Here is a 24,840-nt window from a genome sequence, read left to right on the forward strand (position 1 = left end):
GAACGGTAGGTGAGATGTGGTAGGTGAGATGTGGTAGGTGAGCGGTACCACATTACAAAAGTGTCTTTTTTACCTTAGTTCATTAATTGGGGGTCAAAATAACACTTTTCCAGTAGGAAAACCTTAGACTGGTTATTTATTGATGTCTTCTTCTATTCCATCTCAACAAGTACAAATTATAACACAACCAAACCAAGTTTTGCGACCACAATATTTATAGGAAGATGATCAACATCATTTGAGAGATCGACCTGTTCGTGCAACTACACATTACACACCGGAGACAAATGCTACACCTCATAGGTGATGTGTTTTTATCGACCCCATATTCATAGGTGATGTGTTTTACAATTTCTAACATTAGTTTTGATATTTAGTTCAGCCATCCGAAAGCTAAAGTCAACTTGTATTTTTCTACGGATATCTACCTTGGAGTTTGGCGACTGCTTTCTTAGGTTTGAAGTTTGTTTTGAACAATTTCGTGCACCTATGCGTTATAAGACACCAATGCATATAAACCATCATTAATTTTAAATTCTTTGTCAAATAATTCCAAGCAATTCACTAACATATTATATGGCAATTTAAAAGAGAGGAAAAATTATGTAAATGCCCCATCTTTTTTGTCTGCCTTCTTTAGCCATCAAAGAGTTGGATTCTTATATTGAATGATTGATATTGATCTTTCTTTTTTTTTTTCTGTTGTAATTTTAGATTTGAAGTTTACTTCAGAAGTAGGGAAAGAAAAAGCAGGCGAAATGTCGTACGGAGATCTATTGACAAGGATGATGAAGCTTGTGAAGAGAATTGCCAGGCTAACCCAAGTTTGGCTCAAGGACATGGAAGCGTGCTACAATTTTTTTAATTGGTTATCTTAATGTATAAAATATAATGATTGAGGTGTTAGATATGTAAAAAAACTCCAGCTTTTTTGTTCAAAATGAGTTTGGATAGAAGTAAGAAAAGCAACTAATCTATTTGCACGTGCCACGATCAAAATATTGAGAAGATAAAAATGGTACCATGAATTTTGATATTTGAGTGAAAATTTGAAAAATCGATGAGAAGGGTGGTTGATTTGTAAATAGTAAGTTTCAGGTGGTTTGTATGTAATTGCCCTTTTTTCTATTGAATTAATGATTTTTCTTTGGTGGTGCTAAATGAATAATCCATTCAGTGAAATCATTTAGTATTATGCATGCTATTGCGAGGCAAATTATTGTTTACTACTCTTGTAAAGATGTATTTCACTACTCCGCGCAATGGTTGAACCTTGCAATGCCAATTCTTATAATTGTTGCATATATAATATTCTGTGAAAATATCTAGACATGCCTTCCCGGAGCTGGACCTGAGGGAAAGCCCACTGCACCAGAAGAAATTGCCGTTTTTCCTGATTTACCACCTTCCCAACCTGGATCCATCATCATCATCATCAACAACAACAACAACAAAGCCTTAATCTCATTACATGGGGCCGGCTACATGAATCCTTTTTCTTCATTGCCTCCTATTTAGTGTCGACAACAACAACAACAACCTGGATCCATGTCTGAACTTGTATCTGTAGATGGAAGCTTTGCAGATATCTGCTTCTGATCCAAAGTCCGCTCTTGCTTTGCAGAGATTATTTCAGGCTGCAGTAAGGATGATTTCTACTCCCAATCTTTTTACTAAAGCTACAAGTCTTGGTGTGATTAGACTATGAATTCTACAAGCAGAAATACGTGCTGTCCATTCACTCATCACTTTGGCAAGTCTGTGTGGGGAAGTGGAGCTTCAATGAAAAATATTTATTGAATATGAAACATGCTGTATTTCAGGTTATGCAAAAACAGTGATTGTACAAAATTATATATATATAGGGGAAATCGCCCTGCCACATGGTGATTTCTCCTGCGTGCTAGAAATTGCCATGTGGTGATTTGGTTTATTTTATAAAATAAAAATTTTCCAGTTTTATTTAAGAGAATAAAGTTCAAAAAAATGCTATTTTTAAAATTTTGTCCTGCTTGTTCCCTGATTCATCAACTAGATTTCAGTGGTTATCATTGTAAAAGCTGCGCCTTGTTACTGCAAACTTTGAGAGGTTGAAGGTTGGGTGTTGTGAAGAAAAACTGGACTGTAATGGCCAACTCAACAAAGTGAACCGGAACCTCCTGCTTCTCTGGTCCGGTTCAGTATTCCAGAATGGATTTGTCAGTCAGGTTTTTTTCTGGCCAGTTCAGTAACCATTTCAATTCTATATTCGTAGACCGGGGGTGTTAAAATTCATACATCATCTGCATGTTAACAATCTGGGACAGTTACATGCATACAGCCCACTTCGTATGCATTTACATATTTAAGACCAAAACATTGTTTTTTACATTTATAGCACTCAATTCTCGGATCACATCAAAAATATCACTTCTAATATTTAAAATGTGAAATATACCTTTGCATGCAATTAAAGTTTAGATTTTAGATATGTAAATATATGAATTGAGCATGGTTATCTTCAAAGATTTTTATAAAGATGAAATTTTCCGGATCAATTAATGGTTTTTTTTAGAGAATTTAGTATTTTATGGAGGGGATACATTGAACATTATATATATATATATAACATGTCTAAAATATTACCATCACATTTAGTTGATCGGGCGGGCTAGCCTGTATTTATTATTGGTTGAAGTCTGGTTACAATCTTAGTATTTTTATGACCATTATAATGATAATCGTTTAGTTACAATGGTTCAATCATCCTCGTTGATGTTAAGTGTTAATTTATTCATTGCCTATTGTGGATATTCGCTCGAGTTCAACAACACAACCGAGTTCTTAATGTGCAACTAAAGTGTTAAGTGTTTGCAATAAGTTATTGATGATGGATGTTAAACTTTTCATATTTAAAGTTAAGATATCCTTAAAATAATATATTATCAAATTGTCCTATTGCTAAAAATACATGAATACACAACAACCAAAGTAGAAATATATTTATTTTTAATTTATAATTTTAGTTAAAAAATTTCAAAATAATTGAGATAGAGTTTCAACTATTCTAATAATATCATAATTGATTGACTAGATTGTCTTAGTTTTACATGCCTTAGCCATACAATCCACATTTTGTCCATTCCAATATTATGTGATATAAGATGTGCTCATTGTTTGTCATGCCAATTAATAAGACTGCTTATATTTTTGTGCTAAAAGATAGAGTCATCTTCTTATGATGTTTTAATATAAACAATAGTTTTTAAATCTTGCCCCAACCCACCCTTAACATCTTATGGCTACGTGATTAGGGTTCTCAAAAAGGCTCTTTGTTCGTAAACAGCTCGTATTCGACTCGTTAAGCAAACGAGTCGAATACGAACACACTTTTGAGCTCGAAATATAAACAAGTTGAACACGAACTGAGTCTGGACTCACTCATGTTCGGCTCGTTTACACCCTATTTCCCTCTCAGGTTTGCTTAACGTCGTGATGCATATAATTTTGTTTTCATTTTAGCTTCCAATTCAGTTTTCATCTTAGCAAGCTGAGCAGCAAATCGAGTTTCAATATCAAAGTTGAATGTAGCTACTTACATAAGAACCTCATTCTCATGGACAGTTGAAGTAGACGTACTGAATGCGCTAGAGGAGTGATACGTGTCATACACTTTTTCCAACAAACCCAATCCATATATCATTTATTTCTTCTTGCTTGTTTGTTGCGTCCGTTTTTACTTCAATTGCTCGAAGGTTTCCTACAAAAAATATAAAAGATACGGATGGGCAAAATTAAATTAAAAATTAATTTGAATTGTATAAAAATTACTCTTATTACTTATATCTGTCGCTTGGAGATTTACTGTCAACATATGTATGGTCTGATTATAGGTACTTGCATGTAGCTCGGCAGTATTGAGCTCTTGTCCCAAATACACAAAATATTAAAGTATGAATTAATTAGTAAATAGTATTTTGCAAAGAAATTTAATGCACAAATTAACTCCTATCATCATTTTCTTGTAATTTGTATTTGGGATTTAATACACAAAATATTAAAGCATGTAATACCAGTATGTTTGGAGGCGCACCTACTTCTACAATCAAATCATGGATTTTCCATGTTGACTCTCTTTATGGCAGTCCAGAGCATTATGCTCTGAGCAATGTGTCAAATATATCCTCCCCATATGTAATACCCAAGATTTTTACATATAAGAATCAACCATAATATTCAAATATATATTTTATTAATAAATGCTTTGATATGTCAATTAAGATGCATTTTTATGTTATTTTAGCTTTTAAATTATTTCAAAATAATTAGTTAATAAATTATGAATAAATACTGAAAAATATATAGAAGAAAGATTTCATCTGTAAACTTTGAAAAATGTTTATGACTCCGTATAAAGACCGATTTATAAACCGTCTTCCACCAAAATAAAAAAAATGTTGAACATTAATTATTAAGAAATTTTTATATTTTTATGATATATAAAAATGTGAAAAAGTAAGGTTAATGGGACAATAGCAATTTATAAAAAAAATGTATATGTGTGGGCCTAAATTTATTTTTGAAGTCTTTTAACATTCATTTTCAAATCATTTTCATCAAAGTTTCCTATACATGCTAAACAATCTTATAAAAAATTTTTCATAATTTTTGGTGTTTTGGATTTTAAGATATAAAAGATTTTATACGAAATTTCATAATTTTTGTTTTGGATTTTAAGATATAAAAGATTTTATACGAATTTTGCATTTTAAATCAAACTAATTAAATAATTACAAATATGTCCTTTATATATTTTTATATATAAAATTCACAAAAGATTTTCTAGAAACTTTGTTACAATGCTTTTGGATTTCCAAAATGCAAGGAGAAAAAAAAAGAAAGAATTGGGAGAAAGAGAGCGAGAGGTGAAAGAAAAGAGAATTTTTAGACACTACGACTTAATTTTCGTGCAAGAGGTTAGTTGGGAAAATTGACGGACTTAAGATAAGCTAAAATTGCCATTCCTCTTATTTCAATGATTTTGTCTTTTTATGTGTACAAATTTTTAGTTGCTCAAATCTTGCAAAATTCATGATGTCTTAGTCTTTTGGAAACTTTCACCACATAACTTTTAATATGTTGTTGTCTTAACTATTATGCACATTTTGACATATGATATTAAATTTTTACTGTGTATTTTCTTTTGTTTGAGACAAAAGTTCTAATTTAAATAATATATTTGTATGACCAAAAAAAGCATCAGAAGATGAAAAAATGTCAGAGACATGAAGAGGTGTCAACGAAAATAACTCCTAAGGGCAAGCTTTTACTTTTATATTTGTTCTTCTATAATCTTTAAATAATAGGTTTTTTATGCATAAGGGAACTCATTTCATTTTTTACTCTCCTGTAAATAATCTTTTAAGAGATGAAATTGGTCTGTGAGCCCGAGAAACACCCCCATTTTGCCCCTGAGGGCAGTCACAGCATCACCTTCTCTTTCTCTCTCTCTCAGTACCCACATTATTTCCTTGAGCTTACTTACCAGGAAAATCGGCTTCAACATATAAAACAGTGAGCATGAGTATGCCTACCTTCAACAAGAAGAGGTGCAACATAGAAGAAAAACACACTTAGTAGAGAACGCACAAGGAAAAATAGTGCAGTAGTAAATTCAAGAGCCTGAAGATCTCGTTTCCATAATCTTCCGAGAAGAATTGGCTTGAAGTCTAAAAACACATTGAGAAACAAATACCAAAAATCCGCAAATAACAAAATTCCCTACCATGTGTGGAATCCAAAATCACGGTCTAGCAGGACAAACCTCCAAACCCACCGGCCAAAGATTTTGCCACATGTAAGTTCAACAGCCTGAAAATCCAACATTCCTGCAGAATTTTGTCAGTCAACTCATCGTCCGACCAGCAAAATCAAACGGGCGGAAAATCACCATTTGGAGGTTGGAGAGCACATGTGGTGTGGTGTAATCTTCTTCTTTGAGTTTTTGGATTTTGCGATTTTTGGTGAGACCGATACACAAAATCAAATCTTTATGACGTAATGATTTATTTTGTTATGAATGATTGGTGTCAGGTATGTTGTGAAGCATATGCCAACTTTTTCATTTGCATTTTGAAGTGTGAACTTGGATTTTGTGATTTTTTGTTTTCTCTTTATGATTAAAAATTTGGATTGTGCAATTTTTTTTGGTTAAATTACATACAAGGCACCCAAAACTGACATATTTATGTTTGTTACAATCAAACCATTGTGAATATGATAAAAATGAAAAATATGGAATGGAATTTTATCTTTATCTTTGATGTTTGAATGAGAATTTGAAAAATGGATGAAAGAGAGTGCTTGATTTTTAGATAGTAATGTTTTGTGTTCCATGTATGTCATTGCCTCAAATGAAAAATATCAAATGGAGTTTTATCTTTATCTTTGTTGTTTGAGTGAGTTCAAAAATGGATGAAAGGGAGTGCTCGATTTGTAGATAGCAATTTTTCGGGTGGCCTATATATAATTGCCTCAAATGAAAAATATGGGATGAGGTTTAATCATTAACTTTCATGTTTGAGTGAGAATTTCAAAAATGGATAAAAGAGGGTGCTTGATTTGTAGATAACAATGTTCTGGGTAAATTACATACAGGGCAGCCAAAATTGATGCTTTTATGCTTACCACGATCAAACCATTGTAAATTTGATAAAAATGTAAGATATGGGATGGAGCTTTGTCCTGACCTTTGATATTTGAGCGTGAATTTGAAAAATAGATGAAAGAGGGGGCTTGATTCACAAGTCCCGGTTGAAGTATATAAATATCGCTTAGAATAATCATTATCACAGGCTGAAAGTATTTACCCGAAACTTGCAGTAATGGCAGTGAAGATGCATGGGAGATGATAGAGCTGAGAGAACGAATTTCAGATTTCATTGTTGGCGGTTGAATTGAGCGAATTATGGATGTCACCTTTAATATTTTATTTGAAATGTGTTCTGAAAATGTTTATTGTTTATTGTATTGATAGTTTATGCAACATTGTTCATTTTGAATCTCATTGTAGGGATCTTATATTTCTAGTTCTTTTGCATGTATTTCTTCTCACTTGGATGGCTTGTCAGGCAACCATGAACATAATATGTGATGTAAGTTCTTATTACATGTTTTATTTTTTTTGTTCGGATGTCTATGATGAGATATTTGATCTTATGTGCTCTTCTGGATGACATGTATGTTGCTATTGGTTATTGACACATGCAATCGCTGTGAAGGAAACCAAGTATCTCTCTTTTATCAGTTGTATGGCAGTTGGGGTTCTTCTGGATAGTCTTTGAGATGATATGCATATGTGACACATACGAGCTCGGTATTATGTGTTTCAAGGCAACCAAGTACCTTTTTTTTAAGGTCCACTATTTTTTGTGACAAATTCGTTGGTTTATACTTTGTTCTACAAGATCTCACAGTTTTATAAAACTTGAATTGAGTATTTCTACTATGCTTTATCACTAATATTGCATCTAAGGGTTTATGTTTTGTTGTTTTAAGTCTTCAAAAAGAACGAGTTTGAAGATTTCTGGTACCTCAAGAGTATTGTACTGCTATTGTGGACTACAATGTTTCATGTTTACTTTGCGACAACCACATAGCTATGAGAGACAGTTTTACATGTATCCAAAGAAAATAATAAAAAATTATCACTTATTTAGGTGGGCAGATCGGTCTGAAGATTCAATCGCCTATAGTGATTAGACGTGAAGAGTTTCATTAGAGGATGAATTATCTCGTTACATTAACTAATTGTATTTTAAAAATATTATTATTATATTATTAATTATTATTTTAACAGTCTTTTTTTTTATTTTAATTGTCCATGTTACTCAATATTTAATGAGGTGTCTTTTATTATTTTATAATATTCAAATTAGATATTTATATTTAAGTATGAAATATGCTTAGTAAGATTGTTATCTTATAAAGTGCTCTATAGTACACAAATAGAAAAATCTTTTATTGGAAAACGACTCGAGTATTGCTATTTCAAAACTTGAGGGGAAAAAAAACAAATCAAATAAAGGCTCCTCGGCAGCTAGGAAAATTATTCTGTCCGACGACCGCATGTGCTCTACATGCGGTGGCGAATTAAAAAGGAACACGTGTAATGGTGGGCCCTCAGTGAAGAGAAATAAGCAGAATGTGTGACCGAAAGAGAAATAAGCAGAATGTGTGACCCGACCCGAACCCCGCCCAATAACCGGAAAAAAGTGTATATTTGGATCTATGGAATCCCGACAAATCCAGAATTTTGACATTTTCGATCCCGTCAAAGATTAATGTTGCCTTTTCTGGTTTATGAATGTAGATTTTTTTTATTTTTTTGTCTGTTCGTATTCGAGTTGTAGGGCAGAGTTCTTATTCTGTGCGGACACCGCATTAAATGGATTTCTCTGTCGACCAAGAAATGTTGATGGAATCTCAAAACGATTGCTAGAATGATGGCAATCATATTGGATTATTAGCTGCGTCCGGAAGCATTCCTTAGGTAGAGTTCTTTCTTTGTTCTGGGTGCTGCTATTAATGGCTTCCAAGTAATAATATTGCTGGGCTCGGATGGTGTGATTACTAGATTATTTGATTGCTAAGTTAATTTGTAGGTGTTATCATTGTGTTTAAGCTGTCGTAACGGTATTATCATTCTGGTATTATTGTGGTTTATATTGTTTTTTCTGATAACATTGGTCTTATTTAGGTTTTATCATGGGTTTATTATAGTGTTATTATGGTTATATTATGGTAGTATTTATGCATTTTAGGCTTTCAAGAGTGTTTGTGTTATTATGGTATTATTACTGTAGTATTATGGTTGTATTACGTATCATGGTGTTATTTATTGTTGTAGCTAATTAGTGTTTTTAACAGAGTGTTATGTTCGGTGTAAGTAGTGTTATTTTGGTGTTATCATGATTTTATTATGCTAGTATTTTTGCATTTTTGTCTTTGAAGTATACTTTTGTGTTATTATGGTATTATTTATGTGGTATTATGATTGTATTATGTATTATGATGTTATTGATTTATCGTTTCATACCAGCATTATTGTATTTATTAATTGGTTATGTTGAAGCGTTATTTTGTCAATCTAATGGTGGAATGTTTGAAAGTTGTAGCTCCTCAAGCCTTTAACTGTGTACATTGATCCAATTGCAGATAATTTGCTTCGCGTGGTGGTTCATAATGAGAAGGAAGCCTATGAAAATTATTGTGCATATGCACGCCATATTGGATTCACTGTGCGAAAGGACCATGTTGGTTTTTGGCCTAATTCAAAAATGATTAAGACAAAGGATTTTATTTGTGGTAAGGTTGGTTTCAAGAAAGAATTAAATATCAATGTGGCGGTGAAGTACATAAGAGGGGACACAAGGACTGGTTGTCCAGCCATAACCTGATATGTCGTTGATTTAGAAGGTAACTGGTAGGTTAAGAAATTTATAGAAACTCATAATCATTCTTTGGCGGCAGACGGTGACAAACATCTATTGCGTTCTAGCAGAAAAATGAGTGATGTCAGTTCACAAGTGCTCAGATCGATGACAAAATCAGGGATCAGAACAAGCGATGTCTTTAGTTTTCTGGCTACAGAATTTGGGGGTGTTGAAAATCTTGATTGCACGAAGAGAGATACTTATAATTTCATACAAAGAAAGAGAAAGAGTATGATTGAAAATGGGGACGCTAATTCTCTACTTAGATTGTTCACTGAGAGGCAAGCAGAGGATACAATGTTTATGTTTGGATACAATGTTTTCATGGGACGTCCAAATTGATGAGTCTGGTAGTTTATTGAATTTCTTTTGGAGTGGTGGGATATTCATACTTGATTACGATTGCTTTGGGAATGCATAATATTTGACACAAATTATAGATTAAATAAATACAATTTATGTTGTGCTCCTATTATCAGTGTGAACCACCACTGGCAGAACGTTCTATTTGGAGTTGGATTTTTGTCAGATGAAACAGTTGAACCATTCAAGTGGTTATTCAAATCATTTATTCGGATTATGGACAACAAGCACCGGATTATGGATAACAAGCACTCGATGACAATATTCACTGATCAGGATCAAGCAATGGCCAGAGCCATTGAAGAGTGTTTTTCGCACACAAGACATAGATTATGTCAATAACATATTTACAAGAAATTATCTTCAAAACTACATTGTGGTGTAAGCACAAAAAAAGTCAATGAGCTTTTTTATAAATGCATGTCTAGGTGTAACTCCGAGGAGGAGTTTGAAGAAATTTGGCATACAGGAAATCTATATGAGAATGCTTGGTTGATTAGTTTGTACAATATCAGGCATAAGTGGTCAACAGCTTTCAATAAGGAAATAATTGGGATGGGGATCCTTTCAACACAAGAAGTGAGTCGACGAATAACATTTGTCATAATGCCTCCAAGCCAACAAGCACCCTCACTGAGAGTTTCTTGGGTCTTAAAAATGTCATGAAAGCTTGATGTCATGAAAGCTTGGAGAATTGGAGAAAGAATAAGAAGGATGAAGATTTTAAATCTGAATAGTGTGCAATTGTCCCCGCTATAAAAAGTAGTCCTGTGTTGAGGCAAGGAGCTTTAGTTTATACGAGGAAGCTATATTCAATGTTTGAAGCAGAGTTGTTACATAGTTTGTGTGGACTTGCTGTGGAGTGCTCAGCCACCTCAGATTCAGAATTTTATGTTAGAAACTTAGATAATGAGTACACAGTCAGACCGTGGATTGTTAAGGTCGATAAAGGTAATTCTGAAATTACATGCAGTTGTAAAAAATTTTAAATGATGGGGATATTATGTGCTCACACTCTAAGAGTGCTTAACCATGAGAATATAATAAAGATCCCTGATAAATATATTTTACTGCGGCGGTCGGTTCATGCAAAGAGGGATATATATAACAAGTATGGTTATAAACATTTGAAAGATTCGCAAACTTCAACAACTTGTTCGAGTGGACTCATATATCGAACACACGTTCATAAATTTGCATACTGGATCAGCATATTAACTCAAGGTAATGAACTTGCTGAAAAAAACGTGCTGGAAACATTAAGGAAACTAACAATCAAATTTGAAGTCATATTGAATGGGAGAGACCATCAGGAAATGTCAATGTCAAAGAAGAAAAAGACACCAAATAAACCACACAATTTGAAGGACCAAACGAAGATGCGACCAAAAGGCGTTTCTAATGCTAGGTTAAAAGGCTTTTGGGAGAAGAATAACCGATCAAAAAGTAAGATTGAAAAATAAACAAAGTGTTAGTTAGGTTATATTCTTCTATTATTTTGGATGTACGTTGAATTACAACTCACTAACATGACACATTGTTTAACAGGAAATGATAAAGAAGTTGTTTCAAGTCAAGAAACATTTCACCCATCAAACCCAAGCCAATTTTCAATGTCAGATCAATATAATCAGGTACTTAACTTAAAGTTCGAAACGTTTTTATGATTTGTGATCTAATTCCAAATTGACATATGTACTTATATTCATATGTGATTGCTCAAAATCAACAAGAATTGCCTGCATCACTGCCCACCAACACATACACGAGCTTATTGATGGACCTAGATGATGATCTGTGAAATTCCAAGTAATTGAAACGATCAATTGTTTGTAATTGTAGAACTAATGTATATTTTGCAGAGCATAATATAGTTTGTGTTGAATAATACCAAAATATTCCCGAAGTAATATCATAATATCGTATATGGCTTGTTCCTAGGATAAATAAGTAAGACAACTACTATCTAGCATTTATGAATGATTAAATAGCATTTGAATAAGATCCGTGGGAATCTAGCATTTATGAATGATTAAATAACATTTGAATAAGATCCGTGGGATTTCAAATCTTTTGAGAATTTATCTTAATTTTATCTCTAGATTGTGTTGAATAATACCGTAATACAACCAAAATATATACGAGAGCTGGCGGAGGAATATATCTTGGTTTGATTAGAATATTCATTTGTTGTATTCACCACTTCGCGGTCGTATCTAGCTTGTTCCGAGTATTACCAAAATATTCCCGAAGTATTACAGCAATACAACCAAAATATATACAACCAAAATATCTTGATTTAATTACAGAACTATATACAACCGAAGTACTACCGCAATACAACCAAAATATTTTTTGTTGTATTCACCACTCTGCGGTCGTATCTAGCTTGTTCCGAGTATTACTAAAATATTCCCGAAGTATTACAGCAATACAACCAAAATATCTTGATTTAATTACAGAACTTTTAATTACAGAACTATATACAACCGAAGTACTACCGCAATACAACCAAAATATTGTGGTTTGATTAAATTTTTTTTTACAGAATACTATTAAGGTATTTTAGTAATACCACTATAATACCACAATAATATTATAACAATGAAATGCAATAATAGCATAACACAATAATACGACAATAATACTACAATATTACGACAATAAAACTACAATAATACGACAATAATACTATAATGATTATTGTAACTAATAATACAGAAATACTACAATAAAATGACAATAATACGACAACAATTATTGCAAGAATACTATAACGATTATTACAACTAATAATTTAGAAATACTACAATAAAACGACAATAATACGAGAATAAGTTAACGAAATACGAGAAGAATAGCATAACACAATAATACGACAATAATACTATAATAATACGATAATAATACTACAATAATACGATAATAATACTACAAAAATATGACAAGAACACTATAACGATTATTGTAACTAATAATTCAGAAATACTACAATAAAATGATAATAATACGAGAATAATTTAACGATTGAAATACAAGAATAATAATATTAACAATGAAATAAGTCTACTCATTACGGTTTTGTACCCACAAACAAATATCTTGGGCAAGCTCTGCCCTAAATTTTGGCATTTATGCCTACCAGTCTATATCTTCACTCCAATCATGTCTATAGTTTTGTACTAATTTTTGCATAAATTTACAGATAAACATCCCCAATCAACACTGTTGGTTTGCACGGGAACACCTCTAACCAATGAAATTTTCCATTTCCCGGGTTTAGCCCTGAAAGAAGCTTCCACATCATGGGCAAAAAATTTGATCTACACAGTTAATTAATAATCAGTAAATGGACAAACCTGGTGAAAATTGCAGAAACAATAGCTTTAACAATTGAGAGTAACTTACAACGTCGTTGCACACGGCTTTGTGCATCTGGTTGGGTGATGAATCATACATTTTCCACTTCCACTCACCCAAATCAGCAACCAATAAAACCTAGTGTTGGATATTCAGAACAGGAATCATAATGATATCAACATTCAGAACTGCTTCTTTAGTGATATCCCACAAATGATGTGGGGTTACCCATTTTATGATAAGTCTGTATAATAAAACAAAGTGTTAACACATTCATATTGTTATTGAAATTCTATATATAATTAAATATGGTTGTTTAGATATTTAGATGCGGTCTTACCCAGTATAATGGTGATACATAAATGTAAGGCCTAACAAGAGATGAATTTGCATTCCTCTTATTGCTCAAAATCATCGCTTGAGCGTCGACATGGTCATTTGCAATTATGTCATTGCACAATAACTCTATCATTGCCCGACGATCTATAAAAATGTCTTTCAAGTGCAACATAATATCACTCATGCATAATAGTACAAATTCTAAATATAATAAAGAAGTTGTCTTCATTCACTTAATCCCAAATGAAGTTCATTATAAAAGACACAGATTCACTCACTTATTGATGTATTTTGTCATGACTTGATCGATCACCATCTGTGTTTCAGCTGATACCATAGATCTGCTAGGATAGTCGATCTGGGAGATAGCTGGAAGAGGCTACAAAAAAAAATTATGTCACATCACCTGCTCATCTGAAATACACAGGTAATTTAGATGATATAAGACAATGTATCAAAAATAAATTACAAATAACACATTAACAACATCTGGCTGATCTCCTGGAGTTGTTAGTGTTAGGACAGGTGATCCTTCTACTTCTTCATCTTCAACTCTATGTTGTCCCTCTACATTGAGGTTCGTATGTACACTAGGAAATACAATTATTTGAAGACCCATCTCTGCTACAGGGTCTATTATTGGTTCTTCAGTAATTTGTTGTTCTTCTACTATGGTGGTGGTATGTACAACAGCATCTTCCTCGGGTATCATCGACTCATCGACTTCACCTGTTGTTTTTCTTCTCTTCAGTTCGAGGGCAGTGAAAGGTGAACTCACTGTCTTCTTTCTTCTGCCCCGTCTGCCCTTAACCCTCTGTATTAAGCTGGCAACAAACCATTCAACTTTATATCCTTCAACAGGGGTTCCTTCTTCCACAATAGCCGGCGGCTGGATTCCCGCTTCTCCAACATAAGTTGTATGTTGGGTAACATCAACAGAAGCTGAATGCTGGGTAACAAAATCATGAGGACTCCACCCATGAGGGGAGGCTGGCTGGGGATCATCTACTCTGATCTATTCGCCTTTATTAGTTGGAATATTTTCAGATTTATCAAACTCATGTTGCAGCACCGACATTTGCCCCTGCAAACTCGACGCTCCAACAGTTATTGTATTCAAGGTTCCTTGAAATTCAGTGAACCATTTCTATTGGTCTTTAAGTAGCTCGACTATTGATTCCATGCTTTTATTTATTGTGGTATACAGTGGCTCAGGGGCGATGTCCCCTGAATCAACTGGCCCCATATCAAATGATACAGGTGCCTCTGGTCTGCCTTGGACTTGCATCACCAGAACTGGACCAGGTAATCCTTCATCTAGATTGGATAACAGATTGAGCTCATCCTCTTTAAGATCCAAAAATTTATGATGAAGCTACGAGTAATTTCAAAAAGAAACGCTTTGATCATTACTAGTTTCAAATTAACATAATAATTTAATTAGAAATTAAAAATATATGTAACTTGCCTGATCAGGAGTCAGCATCTTAAAAGTTATATCAAGTTGAGATGAGCTCAAGCTTACAGTTGTTGGCCACCTCAACATTCGAGGTCTAGCCTCAGGATTCGCAGGAGTAACCAAAGAAGTGTGCTCATAAAACCAGAGCTGTGTGAAAAAAAGGCATATTCAGCTTTACAAAAAGAAATAAATAGCATTTGACTTTAATAAGATGTACTTACCGTTAGCAAAAAAAGAAAACCATTTATATATCCAAGAGGTTGGTTCCGCCTTATTTTGATGGAAACCACATTTATTTGTTCAATAAGATATTCACATAGCGCAGCGGGCAAATTAAATGAAGCAAACGTATCTACATTCTCTCCAAAGATGTAAAGTCCTTTGGATACACTGAAATTACTAGACGGAAAGAATAAATTTGATAACAAATAGTTTATATACAATTGATTAAAAGGGGCAGAAGACTCCCCAGTTCCGAAGTTCAAAAGATCAGCCTTCATTTGACGGGCATCAACGCTACAGGATGGAACTTTCTTCCACTGTGGAACTTCTCCTCTATTTGGCATGTCAATCAAAATGACAACTTCATCAGGATTAATCCTTAGATCTTTCCCTCCCAGTCTGAAAGCTATTTTTTCATGTATCCAACATTGCAATATTTGAAGTGTGACCACATTGTCTTGGGGATAAGGTGGAAGTGCAAAGAACTGATCAACATTCAAGGTTTTCAGTTCATTTCTCATCTCGTCAGATACAGCAGGCCTGACCTTATCAAGCGCATCTCTAACTACAGATGGTCGACATCTATAACTCATGGATTTTGGGTTCACAAACCTACATCAAACAAAATAATGCAAAAAATATAAGGGATTATGTAGAAATGTTTTATTTCGGGAATACTATGGTAATATTTAAGCAATATTATGTGATCTCGTATAATATTATTTATGTTATATTATAGTAATACTTACGTTGTATTCTGGCATTGTAGTATTTAGGTTATATTCTGATTGTATTGTCGTTGTATTTTTGGTACTTAGGTTTAGTACTTAGGTTATATTATAGAAGTTTTTACGTTATATTCAGGTATTAATATTATCAAGGTTATATTATGGTGTAATATTAATGTTATATTCTAGTAGTTTTTCTGTTGTATTCTATTATTATTATAGTATTATTTTTGTAATACTCAAGTAATATTTAGTATTTAGGTTACTAAGGTTATATTCTAGTGTTACTCAGGTTTAGTACTTAGTTTATATTATTGAAGATTTTCCGTTCTATTCAGGTATTAATATTATTAAGGTTATATTCTGGTGTAGTATTAATGTTATATTCTGGTAATTTTTCCGTTATATTTTGTTATTATTATAATATTATTTCTGTAATACTCAGGTAAGATTAAATGACAAGTTTTTGCGGTTTAATGTTGGTTTTCTTAAGATAATATTGTGTGCACTTGTGTACAACTCAAAAACACTAAAATAAAAATTACATGGATGAACCATTTTATTTCGCCATTTCCCTTCCTTTTTCTTGCGTTTCTCGGCCTGCATTGTCGATTCCTCTTCAGTATCCATTATCAAGGGCTCTTCCGTCTCTATTCTCATTATTTCCCTTCCTTTTTCTTGCGTTTCTCGGCCAGCATTGTCGATTTCTCTTCAGTTTCCATTATCAAGGGCTCTTCCGTCTCTATTCTCATTGGTCTCTCTTCGGTTTCAAACAACAACTCTAAAATCCTAAGCTTTTTCTGATTCAAAAACTCTAATAGATGGAATGAAGATCGAATGAAGGTGCTTTGTACTCTCCTCGCTCGGGCGTTGTTTGGTTTTCCGATGAAATAAATTTTCTTTCAGACATTTTCTTTCAGACCGCGCTGTTAACTTTTAATTGTTTCGGGTCATATTCAGGTCAGGTCGGGTCGGGCATTAAGCATGCCTTAATTTAATTTTCCAGGTGCCACGGAATAAGAACTCCGGCAGCTGCCACCCTTAACACTCTTTGACGGCAGGAACTTCACAATTTCCCCTCGGCTCCCGTTTCCATTTGTCCCGCAACGATTCCAATGGCTTCCTTGATTCGAATGCCGTATCCTCTCATTCTCCTTCTCATCCTCATCATGGCTACAGCCTCCCATTCTCATCCCATGCAAGGGGTAAGCATTTCTCGATGAACCCTAACCTTTTTCACTTCTGCCACGCAAAGGAATCTCTCCCATATAAAAAAGATTTCTAATTGTTGGTTGCGTGTAATCTGCAGTTTTGCTCAGTGGAGAGCGACCCGGAGCTGACTTCTTCCTCGGGAAAGATTTTGATTAAGCATGGAACTGTGGTCAACGCTCATCACAAGGTGGTAGCGGATGTGTACATAGAGGATGGGGTCGTCGTCTCTGTCCGCCCGAACATTGCGGTACATGATTTTTTCTTCAGGGGATTAACTCTTATGTTTATTTGTGAGGCTCAATACATTTATTTTGAGTTATGATACGGTTACACTTCACAAATAAATTTTCATCCAAAATTTTCTGCATTACTGTGTTACAAAAAGCTATGAACTTTGAAGTTTTATCAAATATAAGATTTTTTACTTTAATCTTATTTCATTCTGTATAATATATATTATTCTTAGAATGATATTGATTCATATAAGTATGTCAGATGCAGGGCTTTATTTTAATTGAATCAAGGCCTGCTACCTGCTAGGTGTCCTATTTTTGGTAGGATTTAAACAAGATTTAGTTTTATAATCCTCCCAAATAGATTTAGGTGACTTTAAACTCAGTAATGGTGCTGGAATTGGATTTATCAAAGTAGTATGATTTTGAATCTCCAAAAAATAGTTTGGAAGGATTTAAACTAAATCTTGCTTAATTCTTGTCTAAAATTTGATACCGAAGTCCCTTAAGTTGTTTAACTCTTATTTGATCTTTGACCCAAGTATAAAAATCCTTGAAAGTGATTCATTTGGCACATTCTCTTATAGAGTAACCACTAAATTTTATTTTTCCATATAAGATGCCACATTGGCTGGTGATATGGCCTTTTTTCAGAATGTGAATTTGTTTGGCGAGTTTTGTTTAGTCATGTAATTATTTTTTGTCTCATATGTAAATAGAGTAGTTTTCTTTCACATAAACTTTGTTGTATTCTAGTTGGTAGTTCCTCGGCTTAAGACTAGATTCACACTTAAAATTGGGCAGCATCGCATTCACTAATTACTATTATCAAAAAACATATATAATTTTTTTATTTTATATACAATGTCTCTGCAAATTTTAATTTTAATCAAGTATATGACAGGGTATTCAAAAGTTGTTTTACTTATAGTGAATTTGAATCAGTATTAGGAGTTATCAGATTTAATATCTTTGGAAATAAAATTTTATTAGATATAGACTTTTTAATTGGATATATGATCTTTTACCTGAATCTGGGGTTTAATGCTGATAAAAGAATTTTAATCTACGAGTTTTTACACTATTGTATAAGATGTTTCACATAGATATAAGGTCTTTTATTTGAGTGAAAATCTGTGAAAGTCTTAAATTTAGTACAACTTTTATAAAATAACTACCACATTTGAATTTGGCCAAATCAGCTGCTATGGATAGGTGATATGGCCTTATTTCTTAATTCTAAACATGTGAACCAAAAGTTGATTTATTTTATGTGAATTTTGTTGTACTACAATTAGTATGTAACTCAGGATCTAGATTTTTTTTTTGAAGTCTTATCTTTGATGAAAGTATGCTTTGTTATTAATATTTGGTGCAATTACATAACACTTAGAACTTGATTATTTAGAAGACAAACCCCCTATTGTATCCATTTTCAACCAAATATTAAAATTCACAACAAAAGGTCAACCCATATTTTGCCTATTTTTCTCAAAATTTCAATGGTTTGATCATGGCATGTGCAAATACATAAATTGATAGTTCAAAAAAATGACAAGGCAACATTCCAAAAATTCTAGGATCCCTAGACACTTCACTTATACTAAAATTTTGGGAAATTTACTTTTGTTTATAAACATGAAAGATATAATGCATCCTTAGTTGCAGATGATTTGATACATAGCAATGACTTGTCTTCATTTTAGGTTTTTTTATAATAATTTGTGAGAACTGTGATCTTCATCCTCAAACTATTTGGATTTTGACGCCAACTTAATTTTTGTAGGTTCGTTATAAAAGCTAATTTCTTTTTTATGATGTAGCGTGGACAAAATTTTCTTGAAATTTTTACTTACATTTTTTAGCAATCTTTTAGGTCACATCTATCATCATTAGTACACATTGTTTGTTTTTTCTATGTAGTCATTAATAAACTCTTTTATTCATCCCTTTATAAATGTTTTCTTTCAAATGAACTAATTTAGATAGAATTATTGAGGGATAATTAAATCCTCAATTTTTCTGTGCAAATCGTTCAACCTATTTACAATTAATATTTTTGTTTGGAATAGAAATACCTTATAAACCTAGAGCTTATGACAGGTTGGTGATGATGTGAAAGTTATTGATGCTACGGGGAAATATGTCATGCCAGGTATTACTTTCTGGTGCATTGGAAACTTGTTTGCTTATACTATATATGATTATTTTTATGGAATTTTACATATGTAGCACACAATTCTTATTTATTTATATATCTCACACCTAAACTTTCATATTTACATATATAACACTTCGGTGCTTTAAACCGGTGGAAGCTGAGAAATTCGGCTCTTCTCCATGGTGGGCGGGCAACTGCTTCACAAAATCATGGAAAGATTTGATTAGGGATATCTTTGGAAACTCCTTTCTTAATTTCTTTTTCTTACTATTTTATGTTTTTTTTTTTATTTCAGAGTTATTTCCTTTCCTAATTTAGACTAGATATATTTGGGTAGTTTATAAATTAGCAGGGATTGGTTTCTCTATATATATGTGTTATACATGTGAAAAATAAAAAAAAGAAGAATTTTTTTCCTCCCAAAGTTAGTTTTCTATGTGGTATCAAAGATCTCAGAAATTTATCTCGTTCATTGTCGTTTGAGCATCTCCTTTGACGCTCGCAAAAGCTTTATCGCCGCTTTGTCCTTGACTCGTCGTCCTGCTAGGTCATCGTTGGTTTGTTGTCGTTGTGTCGTCTCACACGTTGTCTGGCCCTTCTGCATTTGTCTTTCAAACTTGTTTCCATCTCTTTCGTTTGCTTGCAAAAGCAAGACAGACAACCGGAATACCTTTTGCATTCATCTGTACATTTGAAGATCAGCGGCGTTCTTCCTTATCTCAATCATTTGTGACATAGACTTTTTTTGTTTGCAAAACTCTCTATATTGGACACCTCGTCCTTTGTCCGTGGCATCATCTGTCTTGTCCTTTGGTTTCATCTTGCAATGTCGGTCGTAGCTCGAGTATGGCTTCAATTCACGTTGCCTTTGGATTTTTGGGTCATCTTCGGAGATTCTCCACCTTGAGCTTCTTCTTATTTATCTACCTTCGACACTGTCTTCGACTTCTCCATCTCCAGTGGCGTCTCTATCTGATCTCCTTACATTCGACTCCGAACGCCCGATGCTTCGTCTGCGTCGATCGTGCATTGGTTTGTTTGCTTTGAGCAACACAGAACCCTTTGCTTCAAATGACACATGATATGTGTCAACCGCACATATGTTCATTTGGATCACTCAATTGCTTTGATCACTCTGTCTAGTTAGCTCGTCTGCTTCATCTAAAGCGTTATCTGGCTCGGCCTGAATCCTGCGACAACCCTCATCTGTCGGTTCTTTCTGGCTCCTCTTCTCTGCAGTTGTATCTCTTGCTGCAGACCCTTCCCTTCCCTGTTCTCCTTTACCATTACAACTCTCCCTATAGCTAAAATCCTTCTGCTGTAAGCTCTCCTATATCAAAATCCCTTCATCTGATTTGCAGGCCCTCCTCTAAAGCCCCTCCTCTTCTTCCTAGCATTAGAATTCTTTATACAGGATCTCTTCTGTTCAATTTCTACCCCTAGAATCTTCCTGGTGGCAGCAGACCCTCCTCCACCGGATTCTCCCCACGGGCACCTTCTTTGTTGGAATTCTCCTGTCCCGCAATAGCAATAATGGCAACAACAATAGCAAGCAACAACATTAGTCGCAGCCGATTTTACTTCTTTTTTGTAGCAGTTATTTCTCTACATGCAGAACAACAATCAACTCCTTTTCTGCAACTAGCAATAGTTCTAAATATGCATAGGGTTTATGAACAAGTACAGGTTGAAGGCGTCAAGATCTATTATTAAGATTAATTCTGAACAACACATCAACTTAGTGACACACTAAGGTAATATATTATTCTCCTATTTTGCCAACAATGAGAATTTAGAACTTGAATAATAGATTGAAGAGTCTCTAATCATATGAGCGACGACATCAATGCTCTAATCAACTATCAACAGGCTTCAACATTTAGATCGATCAAACTTGTTGATGGATCACACTAAATAATTGCTGGAAAAGAAGATGTGGAGCTATCTTAGGATATTAATCTTTCATAAGTTTTATATATTCTACAGTTAGACTGCAATTTGATTTCAATTAGTATACTTAATCTTGATTTAAAATGTATAACTAAATTCATTGCAAATTTATGAATTTCAAGTGGCAAGGTCGGAGAAGGTGATTGACAATGTTGAAATGCATCAAGCTAATACCCGCTCAAGAAAAATTTCTCTAAACACACAAATGATCCTACCTCCATTTTATCTCAAATTTTTGAGTTTGTTGAGTCTATATTTATCGAAAAATATGTTATTCTATGACATTATCGCCTAGATCATTCTAATTTCAATTTTGTTACAAAGTTGCATCCTCATTTGTTTATCAATAAAAATCCTAGTTCTTATCAATATGAGATCTATTAATTTGTCAAACACGCTAAAAATAGTTATCCCATGTCTTATTTCAAAGCCTCACACCTTTTTTAATAATTCACAATGATATTTGGGGAACCAAGATGAAAATTCTAAGCGGGGTTAGATGGTTGGTCTAATTTATTTCATTTGCCCTAGAACAAACTGGGTATTCCTAACGAAAGAGAAATCTGAAATAGACCGAATCTTCCAAACCTTTCATGACATGGCTTATACTCAATTCTAATGCAAAATTCAAATCATCTAAACAAATAATGCAAAAGAATATTTTAGTTTCATTCTCGGTTTCTATTTTTTAAAAAATAAAATCAGCTGTGTGTATCATTTGTTTATGATTTTCCATCAAGTTCCAAAATATTTTGGGGGAAGCAGATATTTCTACACATCCTTTATTAGTTGGGTACTTAACTTCAGAACACATTTTCATGTTTTGATGGTTACATATCCTCTTATTAAAGCATTCTCTTCTACTATACCGTTTAAAATCTTTGTGTGTGTATCATTTGTTCACATCTATTCCCAAAATCACACAAAATTTGGCCATAAATCAATCAAGTGTATTTTTCTTGAGTATGACTCTAATAGGTATAAATGTTACTCTCTTATTACCATAAAATACTATAATTTTGTGGATTTCATATTTTTTGAAAATCAATCATTCTACTCCAAATTTGATGTTCATGGGTGGAGTGCAAATGAACATCAATTTTGGAATGCGCTTAATGACATCTATAGGCCCTCCCCACCTACCCACCTAGCCCTCCTATCCTGGTCGAGGATCTCCAAATAATCCAACCAACTCAACCTGAAGTTCATAACAAAGAACTTCGTGTGTACGCAAAGAAAAAGAAAAACATTGAGCAAGTGAAATACAATTTGCAAGGAAAAAAATGCTCATACCAAAATCCCAGTTCGCATTGATTAGAAATTTTGGGTCAAGAGTCTAGTACTCATTAATTATCCCCTTCCCCTTTTGATGCTGATGATAAGAACATTATATGTCCAATTCAAGGGTATGTAGCTTATGAGAAGCTATCCTCATCCTAGAAAGCTTTTATTGCTAACCTTGATAATGTGCAAATTCCTAAATTCATTCATGAATTATTTGAAAATTCAGAATGGAGAAAAGCAGTTGAAGAGGAGATTCAAGCACCAAGTATAATGACAAATGAATTCTTGTTGAACTCCCTCAGGATAAGAAGCCAGTTAGATTCAAATGGGTGTTTAAGTTGGTGGGGAACTGAGAGATTCAAAGTCAGACTTGTTATAAAAGGTTTCACTCAAGTCTATGCGCTTAACTATCAGGAGATCTTTACATCAGTTGCTAACTAAACAGTAAACACTATTAGAGTTCTTTTATCAGTAGCACTTAACAAGGAATGAGAGTCGCATCAACTTGATATAAAAAATACCTTCCTGAACGGGAGATCTGGAAGAAGTGTATATGGAGATACCACCAGGAGTTGAGAATGATTCCATCAAACCGATAGTATGCAAACTCCGGAAGTCTCTCAAATTACCAAACGTGTGATTTGAAATGTTTGCTAAATCTATGAGATCTAATGGATATTCTCAAGATCAAGTTGATCATTTGTTGTTCACAAAACACACTCAAAGAGGTAAGATTGTTACATTGATAATATATGTGGATGATTGTCGGCCGTTTTTTAACTTTTTATTTTTCGTGATTTGAAAAAGTGAATGATTTTGTGATTTTGAAAATAATTTAAATATAAATATAACCTTTTTTTGATTTTTTAAATGTAACATTTTAATTTTAAAATAGGTGAGACCAAGCGGGTCTCACATTTAAATAGTTTAGATGATTGAATATAATACTACAGGTAACACACTTATCCCGACGAATAAATATATCACTTGTAATAGGGATTCAATCACCTAGACTAAAAAATTTGTGACATTCATATTGGTCTGCGAAATATTTTATAAAAATGCCAACAAGTTCCCCTACCTAACATAAAAAATTAGATAGGGTTTATTTTATCTGGGTTCTAGGTTCCTTATAGAGGCATGCCCCTATAGTTAATTACATCTTAAATGATCGAAATCACTTAAGAAAACTCTCGATTAAGATCAGGTGACTTTGCCTTCAAGATTTCAAAGTTTAAGTTTTCACGATTGGACATGGGGAAAAAAACCAAATGGGAATAGCTCAAAATAGGAACAATTATTTAAGGAATCCAAAGGGAAGAAAATTAGGGGATATCACAGTTCTGGGGAAAACCCCGGTGAACTCCCAACTATTCTGTTGTTTGGCTTTATGTCTTTGAAGTGATGATTATTTGATATTTCAATCCTGCAAATTATTTAAGATTTAGACAGGAGGATTTACACCGTACCGTACGGTAACCTCGAAATCCTAAAGCGTTAGGACTTGTAATTGTACAACAAAGTTGTACAAAAAACCTAAAAAGTGATCCTATAGATTGTTATTTAAACTAAAAATAATAATAGGTGATGTGAATGTGTTCATGTGATGTGAAGATGTTTTACTGCTGCAAATCCACCTGGAAGTTGTTCCTTGTCGCGCTGCCTATGCTGTTTGCTCCGAGTCTCTCGTAGTAGCACCTCTTGGTTTAGTTTTAGTTTTGAAAATACACCTAACCACTAGATTATCATAATCTTAGGCATAGCATATCAAAATAACTAAGCATGCGGTGTGAAAGAAAAGTAACAATGCACTGTATAATAAAGAGAAAAGACAATATAACATGCTGAAAGAAGAGCATAACGTGCTAGGGAAGTAGTATAACAGGGGGAAGCAGTATAACAGACTATACAAACTATGAAAACAATATAACATGCTTTTAAAAATAAAATGTTGTAATGTAAATTAAACTTGTACACCTGATAAGTTCGTTGCTCCTTTAAATTTAGCTATTATGTGCTGTGTAAAAGAGGGAAGAATGCCCTGAAAAAGTCTTAA

The 24,840-nt window shown here is 33.5% G+C and overlaps 2 protein-coding genes across 5 annotated transcripts in view; both read left to right on the forward strand.

The window, feature by feature from the left end:
- The window catches only part of LOC110032283, a 116,750-nt gene extending 115,274 nt beyond the window's left edge, over positions 1–1,476 (forward strand). For 3 of the 4 annotated variants that reach the window (XM_020735870.1, XM_020735862.1, XM_020735885.1), the window contains one exon: positions 715–1,071. The gene's annotated coding sequence lies outside the window, so the exon portion shown is untranslated. Of the gene's footprint in view, positions 1–714; positions 1,072–1,329 lie in introns of those variants that run through there. The other variant, XM_020735878.1, reaches the window with a different exon arrangement.
- A 15,474-nt stretch (positions 1,477–16,950) lies between these two features.
- The window catches only part of LOC110022076 (dihydropyrimidinase), a 39,626-nt gene continuing 31,736 nt past the window's right edge, over positions 16,951–24,840 (forward strand). The window contains exons 1-3 of the mRNA XM_020720862.1: positions 16,951–17,149; positions 17,254–17,403; positions 19,493–19,544. Of these exons, the coding sequence (XP_020576521.1) occupies positions 17,060–17,149; positions 17,254–17,403; positions 19,493–19,544 (292 nt within the window). The 5' untranslated portion in view covers positions 16,951–17,059. The remainder of the gene's footprint in view (positions 17,150–17,253; positions 17,404–19,492; positions 19,545–24,840) is intronic.

The sequence above is a fragment of the Phalaenopsis equestris genome, unplaced genomic scaffold (assembly GCF_001263595.1).
Source record: "Phalaenopsis equestris unplaced genomic scaffold, ASM126359v1 Scaffold000002, whole genome shotgun sequence".
NCBI classification, from domain to species: Eukaryota; Viridiplantae; Streptophyta; class Magnoliopsida; order Asparagales; family Orchidaceae; genus Phalaenopsis; species Phalaenopsis equestris.